The sequence below is a fragment of the Rhinatrema bivittatum genome, chromosome 7 (genome assembly GCF_901001135.1).
Source record: "Rhinatrema bivittatum chromosome 7, aRhiBiv1.1, whole genome shotgun sequence".
NCBI lineage: Eukaryota > Metazoa > Chordata > Amphibia > Gymnophiona > Rhinatrematidae > Rhinatrema > Rhinatrema bivittatum.
Window position 1 is genome coordinate 134368030 of NC_042621.1, and position 13223 is coordinate 134381252.

General features: G+C 49.2%; 1 protein-coding gene across 2 annotated transcripts in view; it reads right to left on the reverse strand.

Moving 5' to 3' along the window:
* Nucleotides 1-208: 208 nt before the first annotated feature.
* Nucleotides 209-13223, reverse strand: part of ECD (ecdysoneless cell cycle regulator) — a 106328-nt gene continuing 93313 nt past the window's right edge. For both annotated transcript variants that reach the window (XM_029609179.1, XM_029609178.1), the window contains one exon: nucleotides 209-703. In XM_029609179.1, the coding sequence (XP_029465039.1) occupies nucleotides 506-703 (198 nt within the window). In that variant the 3' untranslated portion in view covers nucleotides 209-505. The remainder of the gene's footprint in view (nucleotides 704-13223) is intronic.

Sequence of the window (13223 nt, forward strand, 5' to 3'; positions counted from 1 at the left end):
CAGAGACTATGATCCCTTGCTAAGTGCACTGTGTTGGAGAAGCACCTGCCCAGGGCATTCCTTATATGAATGATGGGACACAGACTCTTGCACGGAATCTCTTCATGAGATATCACAGGACATGGCGATACATGAGTAGAATAGATTCAATACCTCAGCTTCTGGCACAGACCCTGCCAACCACACTTGGAATAAGTGTCAATCCAAATTGGGGGTGTAGTTTCCTTTAATTTAAATTAAGCTTTTTCTTTACAAAAGTAAAACCAAAGCTTGTGCACTTCCAGTGTCATTTACATTCCAGGAGTACATTTCACCAAAAGTGTAACTCCTGCCAGTAAAAAGTGGAAATACTTCTGTTCCGTAGGAAACAATGTCATATGCAAAGAGCTTCCATACTGGATCACTGCTAAAAGTCCTCAGTTATGTTATCAGTCAGGACTGTGCTCATGGATGTCCCCAGTACTGGGGTCACAGGGCCTGGTATTTATAGAGCAAATCATTCTCTTTAGTCTGTGATTGTGCTGTCTGGTTCTGTGGCATCTGGCAGTTGCACCCCCATGCTTAGCAGGAGGTTGGAAGTGGGCCCTGCCAGTCCAGCCTGGGCACTGTAGGATTCCAGCAGGTTTGTCACAAGGTTCAAATTCACATCCACTGTCCCAGAATCCTCAGAGCTCTCAGATGCAGCTCTCTCCAACGAACTGACCTGTGGTGAAGAGAACACAGTTATTACAAGCTAATTGAACATTGCCCATTAGTATCAAGTTTATTGCTTTATTAATATTTTATAGTAACGCACTTTGACATCCAAAAGGAACGGCAGGAAATCAAGTATAAACAAACAAATACATAAATACTAGCAGAAAGGTAAAAGCATGTCATCTGGACCCTGGAGCCATTCCTGAGCATGGAGCTTTCTCCTTTAACGGCAGGGTAGAGTGCTCCAGGGCCTCCAAGGGAGAAAGTAACCTGGGCACTGCTCTTAGGTTGAGGTTGGAGCACCAGCTGATGTGCAGCACTAATATTCTGAAGAAATTTACATCCCACTTACTTAACCAGAGGGAGGCACCGATGTTAAAGATATGCAGGTTGGGAGTACAGAAACTATGGCTCCCCCATCCCAACTTACCAGACCTCATGTCACATGGCTCTTTGGCAGCCAGGAGTGACTGGGGAGAGAGCAGTGCAGACAACTGGGGAAGGAAGTGCATACATGGGAGAATACAGCAGAAACAGCAACAAAACCTCCATTTTATGAACAGATATAGTCATTATGCAACAGAGTTTTGAAGGCTACAAGTTCAAAATACAGAATCCATATTGCTGCAAGAGACACCTCCACAAAAATCAAACAATTCCTATTCAAAACCCCAACCTTCATAGGAGAGAAGGGCAGACAAAAATCTTAATTAGCAATGACATACAAGGCTTTGGAGCTTCTTAGAAGTGCTGTGCTAGGGAGGACCCTTATTGCTACCATCTTTCTAAAGTAAAGTGAACTGGTGTGAAATGTAAAATTACCATAGCTGACAATGTTCAACAAAATATGGATGTATCACTTTTCAGCTATTTTAAGATATATAATCTACATATTGGATGGTCCTTACCACAATTCCTAGTGAAATTACATTTTTATGGTATATTTTTTACATAGCATATTTTATTTATATATTTATTTTTAATAAGGAGCTTGAAAAGAATGAAGAACAAAAACCTCTTGCAGTCTGAATTGTTTATGAAGAGAATCCTAGACTAGGTACTCAGCAATTCAAACATTACATACCTCTTAATATGTATGTTACCTTGAAACCTGCCCTGAACTTTGGAAGGGTGGGTAACAAATATGTTAAAGAAAGAAATAAAGACATTTGCATCAGAGGCCTATATCAAAGTATATATATTTTTTTTTAAATGTTCTTTTTTTTTTTTTTTTTTTAATAAGAATACATTTTTATTTCAGGTCTCACCACCAAAAGTGTGTTACAATCAATAAAATGTCAAATCAATACAATTCAAGCATATCAAGAAAAAAAAAAAAGGTAAAATCCCACCCCCCTTGACACACACAAGCCCTCCTTTACCCTACCCTCATTTAACCAGTCAACTCTCCATAATAAAACAACATGCTAAGAAAAGTACTGTAAAACAATGGTACCAGCCAGCCCAAAAACCTTTATTCTAAAATAGAGCTTAAATCAGCTGAATGCTTGAGAAAACATCCATATCTTTAGATCAGAGAGGAAGACAAAATAGTTTTATTGCACAGAAAAAGGAGAAATTACTACTTACCTGATAATTTCCTTTTCTTTAGTACAGAGAGGTGGCTCCAGATCCAGTGGGTTATGCACCTCTACCCGCAGATGGAGACGGAGCAAAGATGGCATCACGGTATATATACACACCCATGCACTGATATCAGCCCTCCAGTATTCTCTGCAAAAGCCAACTGTGGACAAACTAACAAAAACTTGATTATTAACAAACAACCACTCAAGTACTCAGTCAAGAGGAAACCACTGAGCTCACACAAGGTGTGCAATAACATTAGCCTAGGGAGTGGCTTGACACCTACCACAACTACCTGGAACACGCAGCCACACAGGACGACCATAGCACAACCATTTGGCAGACAGGGGTGGGAAAGTGGATCCACCTGTCTGTACTAAAGAAAAAGGAAATTCAGGTAAGTAGTAATTTCTCTGTTCTTAGCATTCAGACAGGTGGATTCAGAACCAGTGGGATATACCAAGGCTACTTCCGAACAGGGTGGGAGGCTGCCCGCGGTCCAGTCAAAACCACATGTACGAAGGCTGTCTTCTGCCAGGCCTGCACATCCAAGCGATAATGCCTGGAAAAGGTATGTAAAGAGGACCACATCGCAGCTCAGCAAATCTCGACTGGAGACAACTGCAAAATCTAGATGCCCAAAATTTAGGAATACGAATTTAGGTATGCAAAACTGTGCCTTAATGAGCGTCCAAAAACTGAGCTCCTATGAGGCTGTTCAGATTGCACGCGTAAATAAGCACGTACGTGTGAACACCCTGATAGATGCCCCACCAGGTGCCCAACTAGGCGCATGCACTAGCATGAACCGATGGAACTGAAGAGGGCAGCCTAATACACAGGAAAAAAACGTGTAAAAGACCACTACGGCCTACCATGCGGTGAACAAGAAAAGCCTGAGAGCAGGGCCTAACCAAAAGGCTGCTCAATCCGCCAGCCTGCCCACGTCCCCTAAGCGCCCCCGGAGGCGGGAATGAACATTGGATCGGCACGCCGAGCACTGAGACCAGAGGGAGAAGGAATCCCTACAAAACTCCCCTCCTTCTCTGTTTTTTTTAATCTCTTTACCTGAGCTCAGTCCGTCCCAGCCGAGTATAGAGTCTGTTTCCGGCTTCAGCGGGAGAGGGCATATACCTTCACCGCCTCGCTCGGCTTCCTGCACCCGCTTGCCTTTCAGCTGTTTATTTTTCAGTCCACGTCAGCTGAAAACCAGCTACTGGACCAAGGCATTCATCTGAGGGAGGGATAAGAAAATTATTCCTTACCTGCTAATTTTCGTTCCTGTAGTACATAGGATCAGTCCAGACCGTGGGTTATGTCCCCCGTCCAGCAGATGGAGTCAGAGCAAACTTCCGAGGGTGCTGACATATAAGCAGGTGCACCCTCTAGGGATCCTCAGTATCGAGAATATCAAAGCCCAGAGAAAACAACACTAGACAGAAAAGTAGGATGGATCAAGCACCAATCAAATTGTAACCACAGAACATCTAACCAATGCAACTTGCAAGGAGAACTGTGAAGAACAACAACAAAACCTCAGAATGTAGGAGTTGGAGGGACAGGAGATAGAACGTACACGAGCAGGTGTCTGACCATTACTTAAGAAACCCGGGTGGGCGTCTGGACTGATCCTATGTACTACAGGAACGAAAATTAGCAGGTAAGGAATAATTTTCTTTTCCCTGTACGTACTAGGATCAGTCCAGACCGTGGGATGTACCAAAGCTTCCCTAAACCGGGTGGGTCCCTGAAGACCCTGCTCGAAGAACCCTGTCCCCAAAGGAACCCGAATCACCTACCGGCAGTTGCAACCGGTAATGCTTCGAGAAGGTATGCAGCGACTTCCATGTCGCCGCGCGACAGATTTCCTGAATGGGAACATGTTGAGACTCAGCCCGGGACGTGGCCAGGGCACGCAACGAATGAGCCCGGACTACCTCCGGGGGCGCCTTCCCGGCGCCGATGTAGGCTGAGGAAACCGCTTCCTTGAGCCAACGTGCGATAGTCGTCTTAGACGCCTGCTGGCCTTTCTTATGACCGGACCAAAGCACAAAGAGATGGTCGGAAGCCCGGAACTCATTGGTCACCTCCAAGTAGTGCAGCAGAGAGCGCTTCACGTCGAGACGCCGGAGGGCCTGAGGCGCATCCGACGGGAAGGCCGGCAGTTCCACCCACTGGTTCAAATGGAAGGACGACACCACTTTAGGTAAGAATGAAGGCACCGTACGTATAGAGACTCCCGAATCCATGAAGCGGAGAAACGGTTCCCGGCACGAGAGCGCCTGAAGCTCGGAGATGCGTCTCGCCGAGGCAATGGCGACCAGGAACACCGTCTTAAGTGTGACGTCTTTGAGGGAGGCCTGCCGTAGTGGTTCGTAGGGAGCCTGTCCAAGGAGACGGAGAACCAGGTTGAGATTCCAGGAGGGATAGGGATGACGCACCGGCGGCCGCAGGTGCTTGACTCCCTTGAGGAAGCGCGAGACGTCCGGATGAGACGAAAGGTCTGGATGTCCCGTGGTACGAGCCAGGGAGGCTAGAGCCGAGACTTGCACACGCAGGGAGTTGTAGGCGAGACCCTTCTCCAGGCCCTCCTGGAGGAAGGCCAGGACCTGACGGAGCGAAGGCGCCGTCGCGGAGGCCCCATGTCCAGCACACCAGACCTCAAATACCTTCCAGACCCGTACATAGGCGACTGAAGTGGATGTCTTACGTGCCTTGAGAAGAGTGTCTACCACGGCTACTGCGTATCCCTTGCGCAGGAGACTCTGCCTTTCAAAAGCCAAGCCGCGAGACAAAAGTGTTCCGCCTGGTCCGAAAATACCGGACCCTGATGGAGTAGCCGCGGAAGGTGTGACAATCGCAGAGGTCCGTCCACCACCAGGTTGAGTAGGTCCGCAAACCACGGGCGCCGCGGCCATTCTGGCGCCACCAGAATGACCTGCCCTGGATGATCTTCTATCCTTCGCACCACCTTGCCCACCAGGGGCCACGGCGGGAAGACGTACAGCCGAACATGAGGTGGCCAGGGTAGCACCAGGGCGTCCACTCCTTCCGCCCCGTGATCTCTCCTCCGACTGTAGAACCGCGGAGCCTTTGCGTTGTCCGACGTTGCCATGAGGTCCATGGCAGGAGTTCCCCAGCGCCGCGTGATGAGCGACATTGCCTCGTCGGAGAGAACCCATTCCCCCGGGTCCAAAGTCTGCCGACTCAGGTAGTCCGCCTGAATATTGTCCACGCCTGCGATGTGGGAGGCCGCCAGGCGGTCGAGGAACCGCTCTGCCCAGGCCATGAGGCGGGCCGCTTCGAGGGCCACCCCCGGGCTCTTGGTGCCTCCCTGTCGGTTGATGTAGGCTACCGTGGTCGCATTGTCCGAGAGAATCCGGACCGCACGCTGCCGGATGAGAGGCAGGAATTGGATGAGCGCCAATCGGACTGCTCTGGTCTCCAGGCGGTTGATCGACCAGGACGCCTGTTCCTGTGTCCACTGCCCCTGAGCTGAGCTTCTGAGACACACTGCCCCCCAGCCGGTCAAACTGGCATCGGTTGTGACCACAATCCATTCCGGCGACTCCAGGGGACAGCCCTGCGCCAGGTTCCTGGGATCTAGCCACCAACGAAGGCTGAGTCTGGCAGCCGGCGGAAGAGGTAGTATCGCCTGATAGTCCTGCGAGACCGGTTTCCACCGCGAGAGTAGCGCCATCTGTAGGGGCCTCAGGTGTGCAAAGGCCCAAGGTACCAGGTTGATTGCGAAGGCCATCGAACCCAGGATCTGCAGGTAATCCCTCGCTATTGGGACCTGGAGAGCGGCAAAATGGAGGATTTGCTCCCTCAGCGACTGGGCCTTGTCCGGCCGCAAGAAGACTTTGCCTTGAGCTGTGTCGAAGCGTGCTCCGAGAAAGTCCAGCTGCCGAGACGGAAGGAGACTGCTCTTGCCGAAGTTGACTACCCAGCCGAGAGACTGCAGAAATTCGACCACCCGGTCGACCGCCTGTCGCCCCTGCGAAAGGGACTTCGCTCGGATGAGCCAATCGTCCAGGTAAGGATGTACTAGAATGCCCTCCCGTCGGAGCGCAGCCGCCACCACCACCATGATCTTGGTGAACGTCCTGGGTGCCGTTGCCAACCCGAAGGGGAGGGCCTGGAACTGGAAGTGCTGTCCCAGTATCTTGAAGCGGAGGAGCCTGTGATGGGCCGGATATATCGGAATGTGTAAGTAGGCTTCCGTCAGATCCAGGGAAGCTAGGAACTCCCCCGGATGAACGGCCGCTATGACCGAGCGGAGGGTTTCCATGCGAAACCGGGGTATCCAGAGGACCTTGTTGATTTCCTTGAGATCTAAAATGGGACGGAAGGATCCATCCTTCTTGGGCACCACGAAGTAGATGGAATAATGACCCGAGCCCACCTCTCCGGAGGGGACGGGTGAGATGGCCCCCAGGGCTAGGAGCAGGTCCAGCGTGCTTTGTACTCCTAGACGTTTGTGACTTGACCCGCAGGGCGAGAAGACGAATCTGTCTTTGGGGCGATGCCGCAAATCCAACGCGTAACCGTGCCTTAGAATATCCAGGACCCATTGATCCGTGGTGATGTTGGCCCACTCCTCGTAAAACCAGGCTAGTCGTCCACCGATCTTCGGGAGGGGGGAGTGGGCCGGCCTGACATCATTGGTTGGACTTGCCGGAAGCTCCCTGCGCCGAGGAATCCCTTGGTGGTCTGCGGCCACGAAAGGACCGGGTCCAAGACTGAGACCTGTTCGAGGGGTTTCTCGGACCCTGGGGCTTGGAGCTCCGAAATCGCCGTTGAGAGCGGGACCGATTCCTGGAGAAGGAATTGGACGGACGATATGACCTCTGGCGGTCCTCGGGTAACCTATGTACGGAGTTTTCCCCCAGGGATTTAATGATCTGGTCAAGATCCTCGCCGAAAAGGAACCTACCCTTAAAGGGTAGAGAACCTAGGCTGGACTTGGACGAGGCGTCCGCCGCCCAATTCCGAAGCCACAGCAGTCGCCTGGCGGAAACAGCCGAAACCATGGTCCTCGCCAGGACCCGCAGCAAGTCGTGGAGAGTATCGGCCCCGTAGGCAATGACGGCTTCCAGCCTGTCCGCTTGCGCCGCTTCCTCAGGTGGCAATTGCTGTGAAGTAAGGAGCTGCTGCACCCACCGTAGCCCCGCACGCTGGGTGAGTGAACCACAAATAGCTGCGCGGACCCCCAGCGCAGAGACCTCGAAGATCTTCTTGAGGCAGACTTCCAACTTCCTGTCTTGGACATCGCGGAGGGCCGTTCCCCCTGTGACGGGAATCGTGGTCCTCTTGGTGACGGCAGAGACTGCCGAGTCGACCTTGGGTACTTTAAGCAGGTCCAAGAAGTCTCCGGGAAGAGGGTAGAGCTTGTCCATGGCTCTGCCCACTCTGAGCGACGCCTCCGGCGTGTCCCATTCCCGTACCAAAAGGTGTAGGAAAGACTCATGAATCGGGAACGTTCGCGCCCGGGGACGTAGGCCCGCCAGGACAGGGTCCCCTTTGGAGCTTGCTGAGGCTACGGAGGGAGCCGGAGGCCCAGGCGGTTCGACGGGCGGGTCGAGATCCAATTCCTGGAGGACGTGTGGGATGAGGTCAGACAGCTCCTCCTTTCGGAAGATCCGGAGCACCCGTGGGTCGTCACACTCCAGGTGCGCTGCCAGGACCGAATCCTCATCAGCCGTTGAAGCCGGGTCACTTCCAGGGTCCTGCGGTGGGGTCGCTCCGCTGGGTGGAAGAGCCAGGAGCGTCTTCTGGCCGGCCCCCGAGGGCGCTGGATTGGCCCCCCCCACCCCCACCAGCCGGGGCATCTTCGCGGGCGTGGGGTTCGCTTGGCCACCGCCGGGCGACCCCCCCACCGGCTGCAGGCTCTGGCGGTACGCCTGGTGCATTAGAAGAACAAAATCCGCCGTAAACCCCCCTGCCGGTGGGGGGACGGCGAGGGCAAGGTCCGTGGAGGGGCCCGAAGCGATGGGGGGAGAGGATGGGGCTCGAATCGGCCTCAAGCGCGGCGAAAATCCATGCTGTGACTCCTCAGCTTCCGAGTCAGCAGCGCTCTCTAGCTCCAAGATGGCCGCCGCTCCCGCCAAAGGAGGGGGCGGGGCCCTTCCCTTCAAGCCGCGGCGCTCCGAGCCTGACGGCGAAAAAGGCGGGGAAGACGGCCCGGACTCCCCCCCGGGGAAAGCGACGCCGGAGGAGACATCCCGCGATCCGCCCTGCCCCGGGTCGGCGCCGGGAGCCCCCTGAAAGCGTTGCATGGCGTCCGGTCGGGAGGGAGAACCCCTTCAGGGACTGCCCCTGGGGCCGGATCCGGGGAAACCGCGCCGCGGGAGGAGCGGGCTCGTCCGCCCAGGCTCAACTCCGCGAACCCTCCCCTCAGGAGCAGCAGGGGAATGGGACTTCCCTGCTGCCGCGGCCCCGGGGAATGAAACTTCGCAGGGCCGAGGGGGAGGGGTTCGAATCGCGGCGCTCCGAGCAGGGGAGAGACTGGCTCCACCAGCGTGCCCCTGAGCCGTTCGACGGCGAAGCTGTGAAGAAAAAATTAACAGCAACACAAAAACTTACCGCCGGAGAGAGGAGGAAACAACAGAAGAACAGAAGGCAGACAAATGAGAAAGTAGTCCCGCTGGCAAGCTAACCAGGGCTGCGAGACCCGGGCAGGGGCTCAGAGAGACTCCCTGAGAAGAGAAAAATTTTTTTTTTTTTTTTAAACTCTATTTAATAATTTAGAACCCAGGCCTGCTTGATCCTGTCCTGAAAAGAAAAAGATAGAAATAGTGGGGCAGAAGCCACCAACTGGGGAAGCAAAGGTTCCCCCACTCGCATCTGCTGGAGTCAGAGAGATACTGAGGATCCCTAGAGGGTGCACCTGCTTATATGTCAGCACCCTCGGAAGTTTGCTCTGACTCCATCTGCTGGACGGGGGACATAACCCACGGTCTGGACTGATCCTAGTACGTACAGGGAACAAAAGATATCAGCTCAAGAATTCTTGACTGAGGGAGTAACCATAAGGTATCACCACAGAAGGCGGGGCAAATAAATTTCCTTCTCTTTTTCTCCTTTTAAAACTTTTAAGCAATCCCCAGTAGGAATGCATGTCCACCATCTGCTGGAGACTGAGAATATTGGCAGGCTAATGTCAATGTAGGGGTGTATATACCATGACGTCAGCTTCTCTGTGTCTCTATCTGCTGACAGAGGTGCATAACTCACTGGATCTGGATCCACCTTTCTGAACGCTAAGACAGACTGTTTTCCAGGTTGATACAAAATTCACCCTCCTTAGAGAAGGGGGTATCAATCGTGCATCTTGGGCAGACTGTGTCTTTATGGTCATTTGTTTGGGATATATTTTAATGACTCTATGATTGTTTACTTTTTTTTTTTTTTAATTTTTATTGTTGTTTAGGACTGAACACTACTTTGGATAGTCCCTTGGAGTAGGGAAGATGGTTAAATATTTTAAAGAAATTTATATTAATAAATCACTAACATGGGACACCTCTGTCTAGCCCTTCACTCAAGCAGCACATTAAAGGTCAACTAAAGAAATATTCTAAACGCAACTGGTAACTAATACAGTTTGTTTAAAATTAGACAAATATGAACATGTCACCTGTTATCAGACAAAACTCTGGCAGCAATATTCTGCACCAATGTTCATTTGTAGCTTGTGAGTATAATGCTAGAGGAGCAAGGCAGCTTTTGAGACTTGATGCCCTGCTTGGATCCCTCCCTTGTGATGTTCCCTGGTCTTTGGACAGATGGGATGTGCTGTGTGACACAGCGCTGCCCATCTGGAAGGAATCCACCCCTGCCAATGTCTGCCTAGGCCTCAGGAACATAAAGATGGAGGGCTGCCAGAAGCAGTTCATTTCTTGTGTTTTGCCTCCAAAAGAGCAATCCAAAAAGGATTATTCTTCTGTGGGCTTCTTTGGAGGCAACACTAAGAGCTACAAAAGTAAAAAGTGTGCAAGAGGTGTGGTCATTGTTAAAAAATACCATTCTAGAAGCACAGTCCAGATGTATTCCACACATTAAGAAAGGTGGAAAGAAGGCAAAACGATTACCGGCATGGTTAAAAGGGGAGGTGAAAGAAGCTATTTTAGCAAAAAGATCTTCATTCAAAAATTGGAAGAAGGATCCAACAGAAGAAAATAGGATAAAGCATAAACATTGGCAAGTTAAATGTAAGACATTGATAAGACAGGCTAAGAGAGAATTTGAAAAGAAGTTGGCTGTAGAGGCAAAAAACTCACAGTAAAAACTTTTTTAAATATATCCTAAGCAGAAAGCCTGTGAGGGAGTCAGTTGGACCGTTAGATGATCGAGGGGTTAAAGGGGCACTTAGAGAAGATAAGGCCATCGCGGAAAGATTAAATGATTTCTTTGCTTCGGTGTTTACTGAAGAGGATGTTGGGGAGGTACCCGTATTGGAGAAGGTTTTCATGGGTAATGATTCAGATGGACTGAATCAAATCATGGTGAACCTAGAAGATGTGGTAGGCCTGATTGACAAACTGAAGAGTAGTAAATCACCTGGACCGGATGGTATACACCCTAGAGTTCTGAAGGAACTAAAAAATGAAATTTCAGACCTATTAGTAAAAATTTGTAACTTATCATTAAAATCATCCATTGTACCTGAAGACTGGAGGATAGCAAATGTAACCCCAATATTTAAAAAGGGCTCCAGGGGCGATCCGGGAAACTACAGACTGGTTAGCCTGACTTCAGTGCCAGGAAAAATAGTGGAAAGTGTTCTAAACATCAAAATCACAGAACAAATAGAAAGACATGGTTTAATGGAACAAAGTCAGCATGGCTTTACCCAGGGCAAGTCTTGCCTCACAAATCTGCTTCACTTTTTTGAAGGAGTTAATAAACCTGTGGATAAAGGTGAACCGGTAGATATAGTATACTTGGATTTTCAGAAGGCGTTTGACAAAGTTCCTCATGAGAGGCTTCTAGGAAAAGTAAAAAGTCATGGGATAGGTGGCGATGTCCTTTCGTGGATTGCACCTGGCTAAAAGACAGGAAACAGAGAGTAGGATTAAATGGGCAATTTTCTCAGTGGAAGGGAGTGGACAGTGGAGTGCCTCAGGGATCTGTATTGGGACCCTTACTGTTCAATATATTTATAAATGATCTGGAAAGAAATACGACGAGTGAGATAATCAAATTTGCAGATGACACAAAATTGTTCAGTGTAGTTAAATCACAAGCAGATTGTGATAAATTGCAGGAAGACCTTGTGAGACTGGAAAATTGGGCATCCAAATGGCAGATGAAATTTAATGTGGATAAGTGCAAGGTGATGCATATAGGGAAAAATAACCCATGCTATAATTACACGATGTTGGGTTCCATATTAGGTGCTACAACCCAAGAAAGACATCTAGGTGTCATAGTGGATAACACATTGAAATCGTTGGTTCAGTGTGCTGCGGCAGTCAAAAAAGCAAACAGAATGTTGGGAATTATTAGAAAAGGAATGATGAATAAAACGGAAAATGTCATAATGCCTCTGTATCGCTCCATGGTGAGACCGCACCTTGAATATTGTGTACAATTCTGGTCGCCGCATCTCAAAAAAGATATAATTGCGATGGAGAAGGTACAGAGAAGGGCTACCAAAATGATAAGGGGAATGGAACAACTCCCCTATGAGGAAAGACTAAAGAGGTTAGGACTTTTCAGCTTGGAGAAGAGACGACTGAGGGGGGATATGATAGAGGTGTTTAAAATCATGAGAGGTCTAGAACGGGTAGATGTGAATCGGTTATTTACTCTTTCGGATAGTAGAAAGACTAGGGGACACTCCATGAAGTTAGCATGGGGCACATTTAAAACTAATCGGAGAAAGTTCTTTTTTACTCAACGCACAATTAAACTCTGGAATTTGTTGCCAGAGAATGTGGTTCGTGCAGTTAGTATAGCTGTGTTTAAAAAAGGATTGGATAAGTTCTTGGAGGAGAAGTCCATTACCTGCTATTAAGTTCACTTAGAGAATAGCCACTGCCATTAGCAATGGTTACATGGAATAGACTTAGTTTTTGGGTACTTGCCAGGTTCTTATGGCCTGGATTGGCCACTGTTGGAAACAGGATGCTGGGCTTGATGGACCCTTGGTCTGACCCAGTATGGCATTTTCTTATGTTCTTATGTTCACATGGAGTGCTAATACTCTAACCATTTTTTAGTCAGTTGGGAGGCTAGCTTGTGTGGTTGACATGCTGGGGCACCAACATGCCTTATGTCGCCTTGAATAAGATAAGTGCAATTGCATAAGACATTTTTTGAGTGAATCAACGGACTATTTTAAATGCATACATAACATTTTTTTCTAAAATATAGTGGATAGCATTAGAGAATAAAATTGTTGAAAATTGACAAATTGATTCCTATGATGATAGTGTTTCCCCCCAGCGACTTCGGTTGTTGAGGTGTAATAGTTTCAGGAATCGGGTCTTATATAGATTAGATTAAATGACCCAAGCGGGCTGCATCATGAGGGGCCCATGAATTGGCCTTGCTCCCCTTTTCCTCTTCAGGACTGCCTGGGATGCTGTTTAGCCCAGCGATGGGCCTGTGCTGGGGTCTTCATGGCTAATGTGGATGTGCATTGATGGGTGAAGGGATGGGTTTTAGTGGTTTTCCTACCTCTCTAAGGGGAGGGAGGATAGGGAAAATAGCTGGACCTCTAGGAGTTTAGTTTTTCTTGGGAAGGTTGATATAATAATGATGTATGCATTTTTGTTCATATTGTATATGCATTCATTTTTTTGACTATTTTGTATTCAAAGCTGTATTATTTTTATGATTATGTAATGATATAATTATGCATTATAATGTTGATTTTGCTATTGTAACACATACAGAGTATAATGAGAAAACTGTAGAAAGACATGATCCAA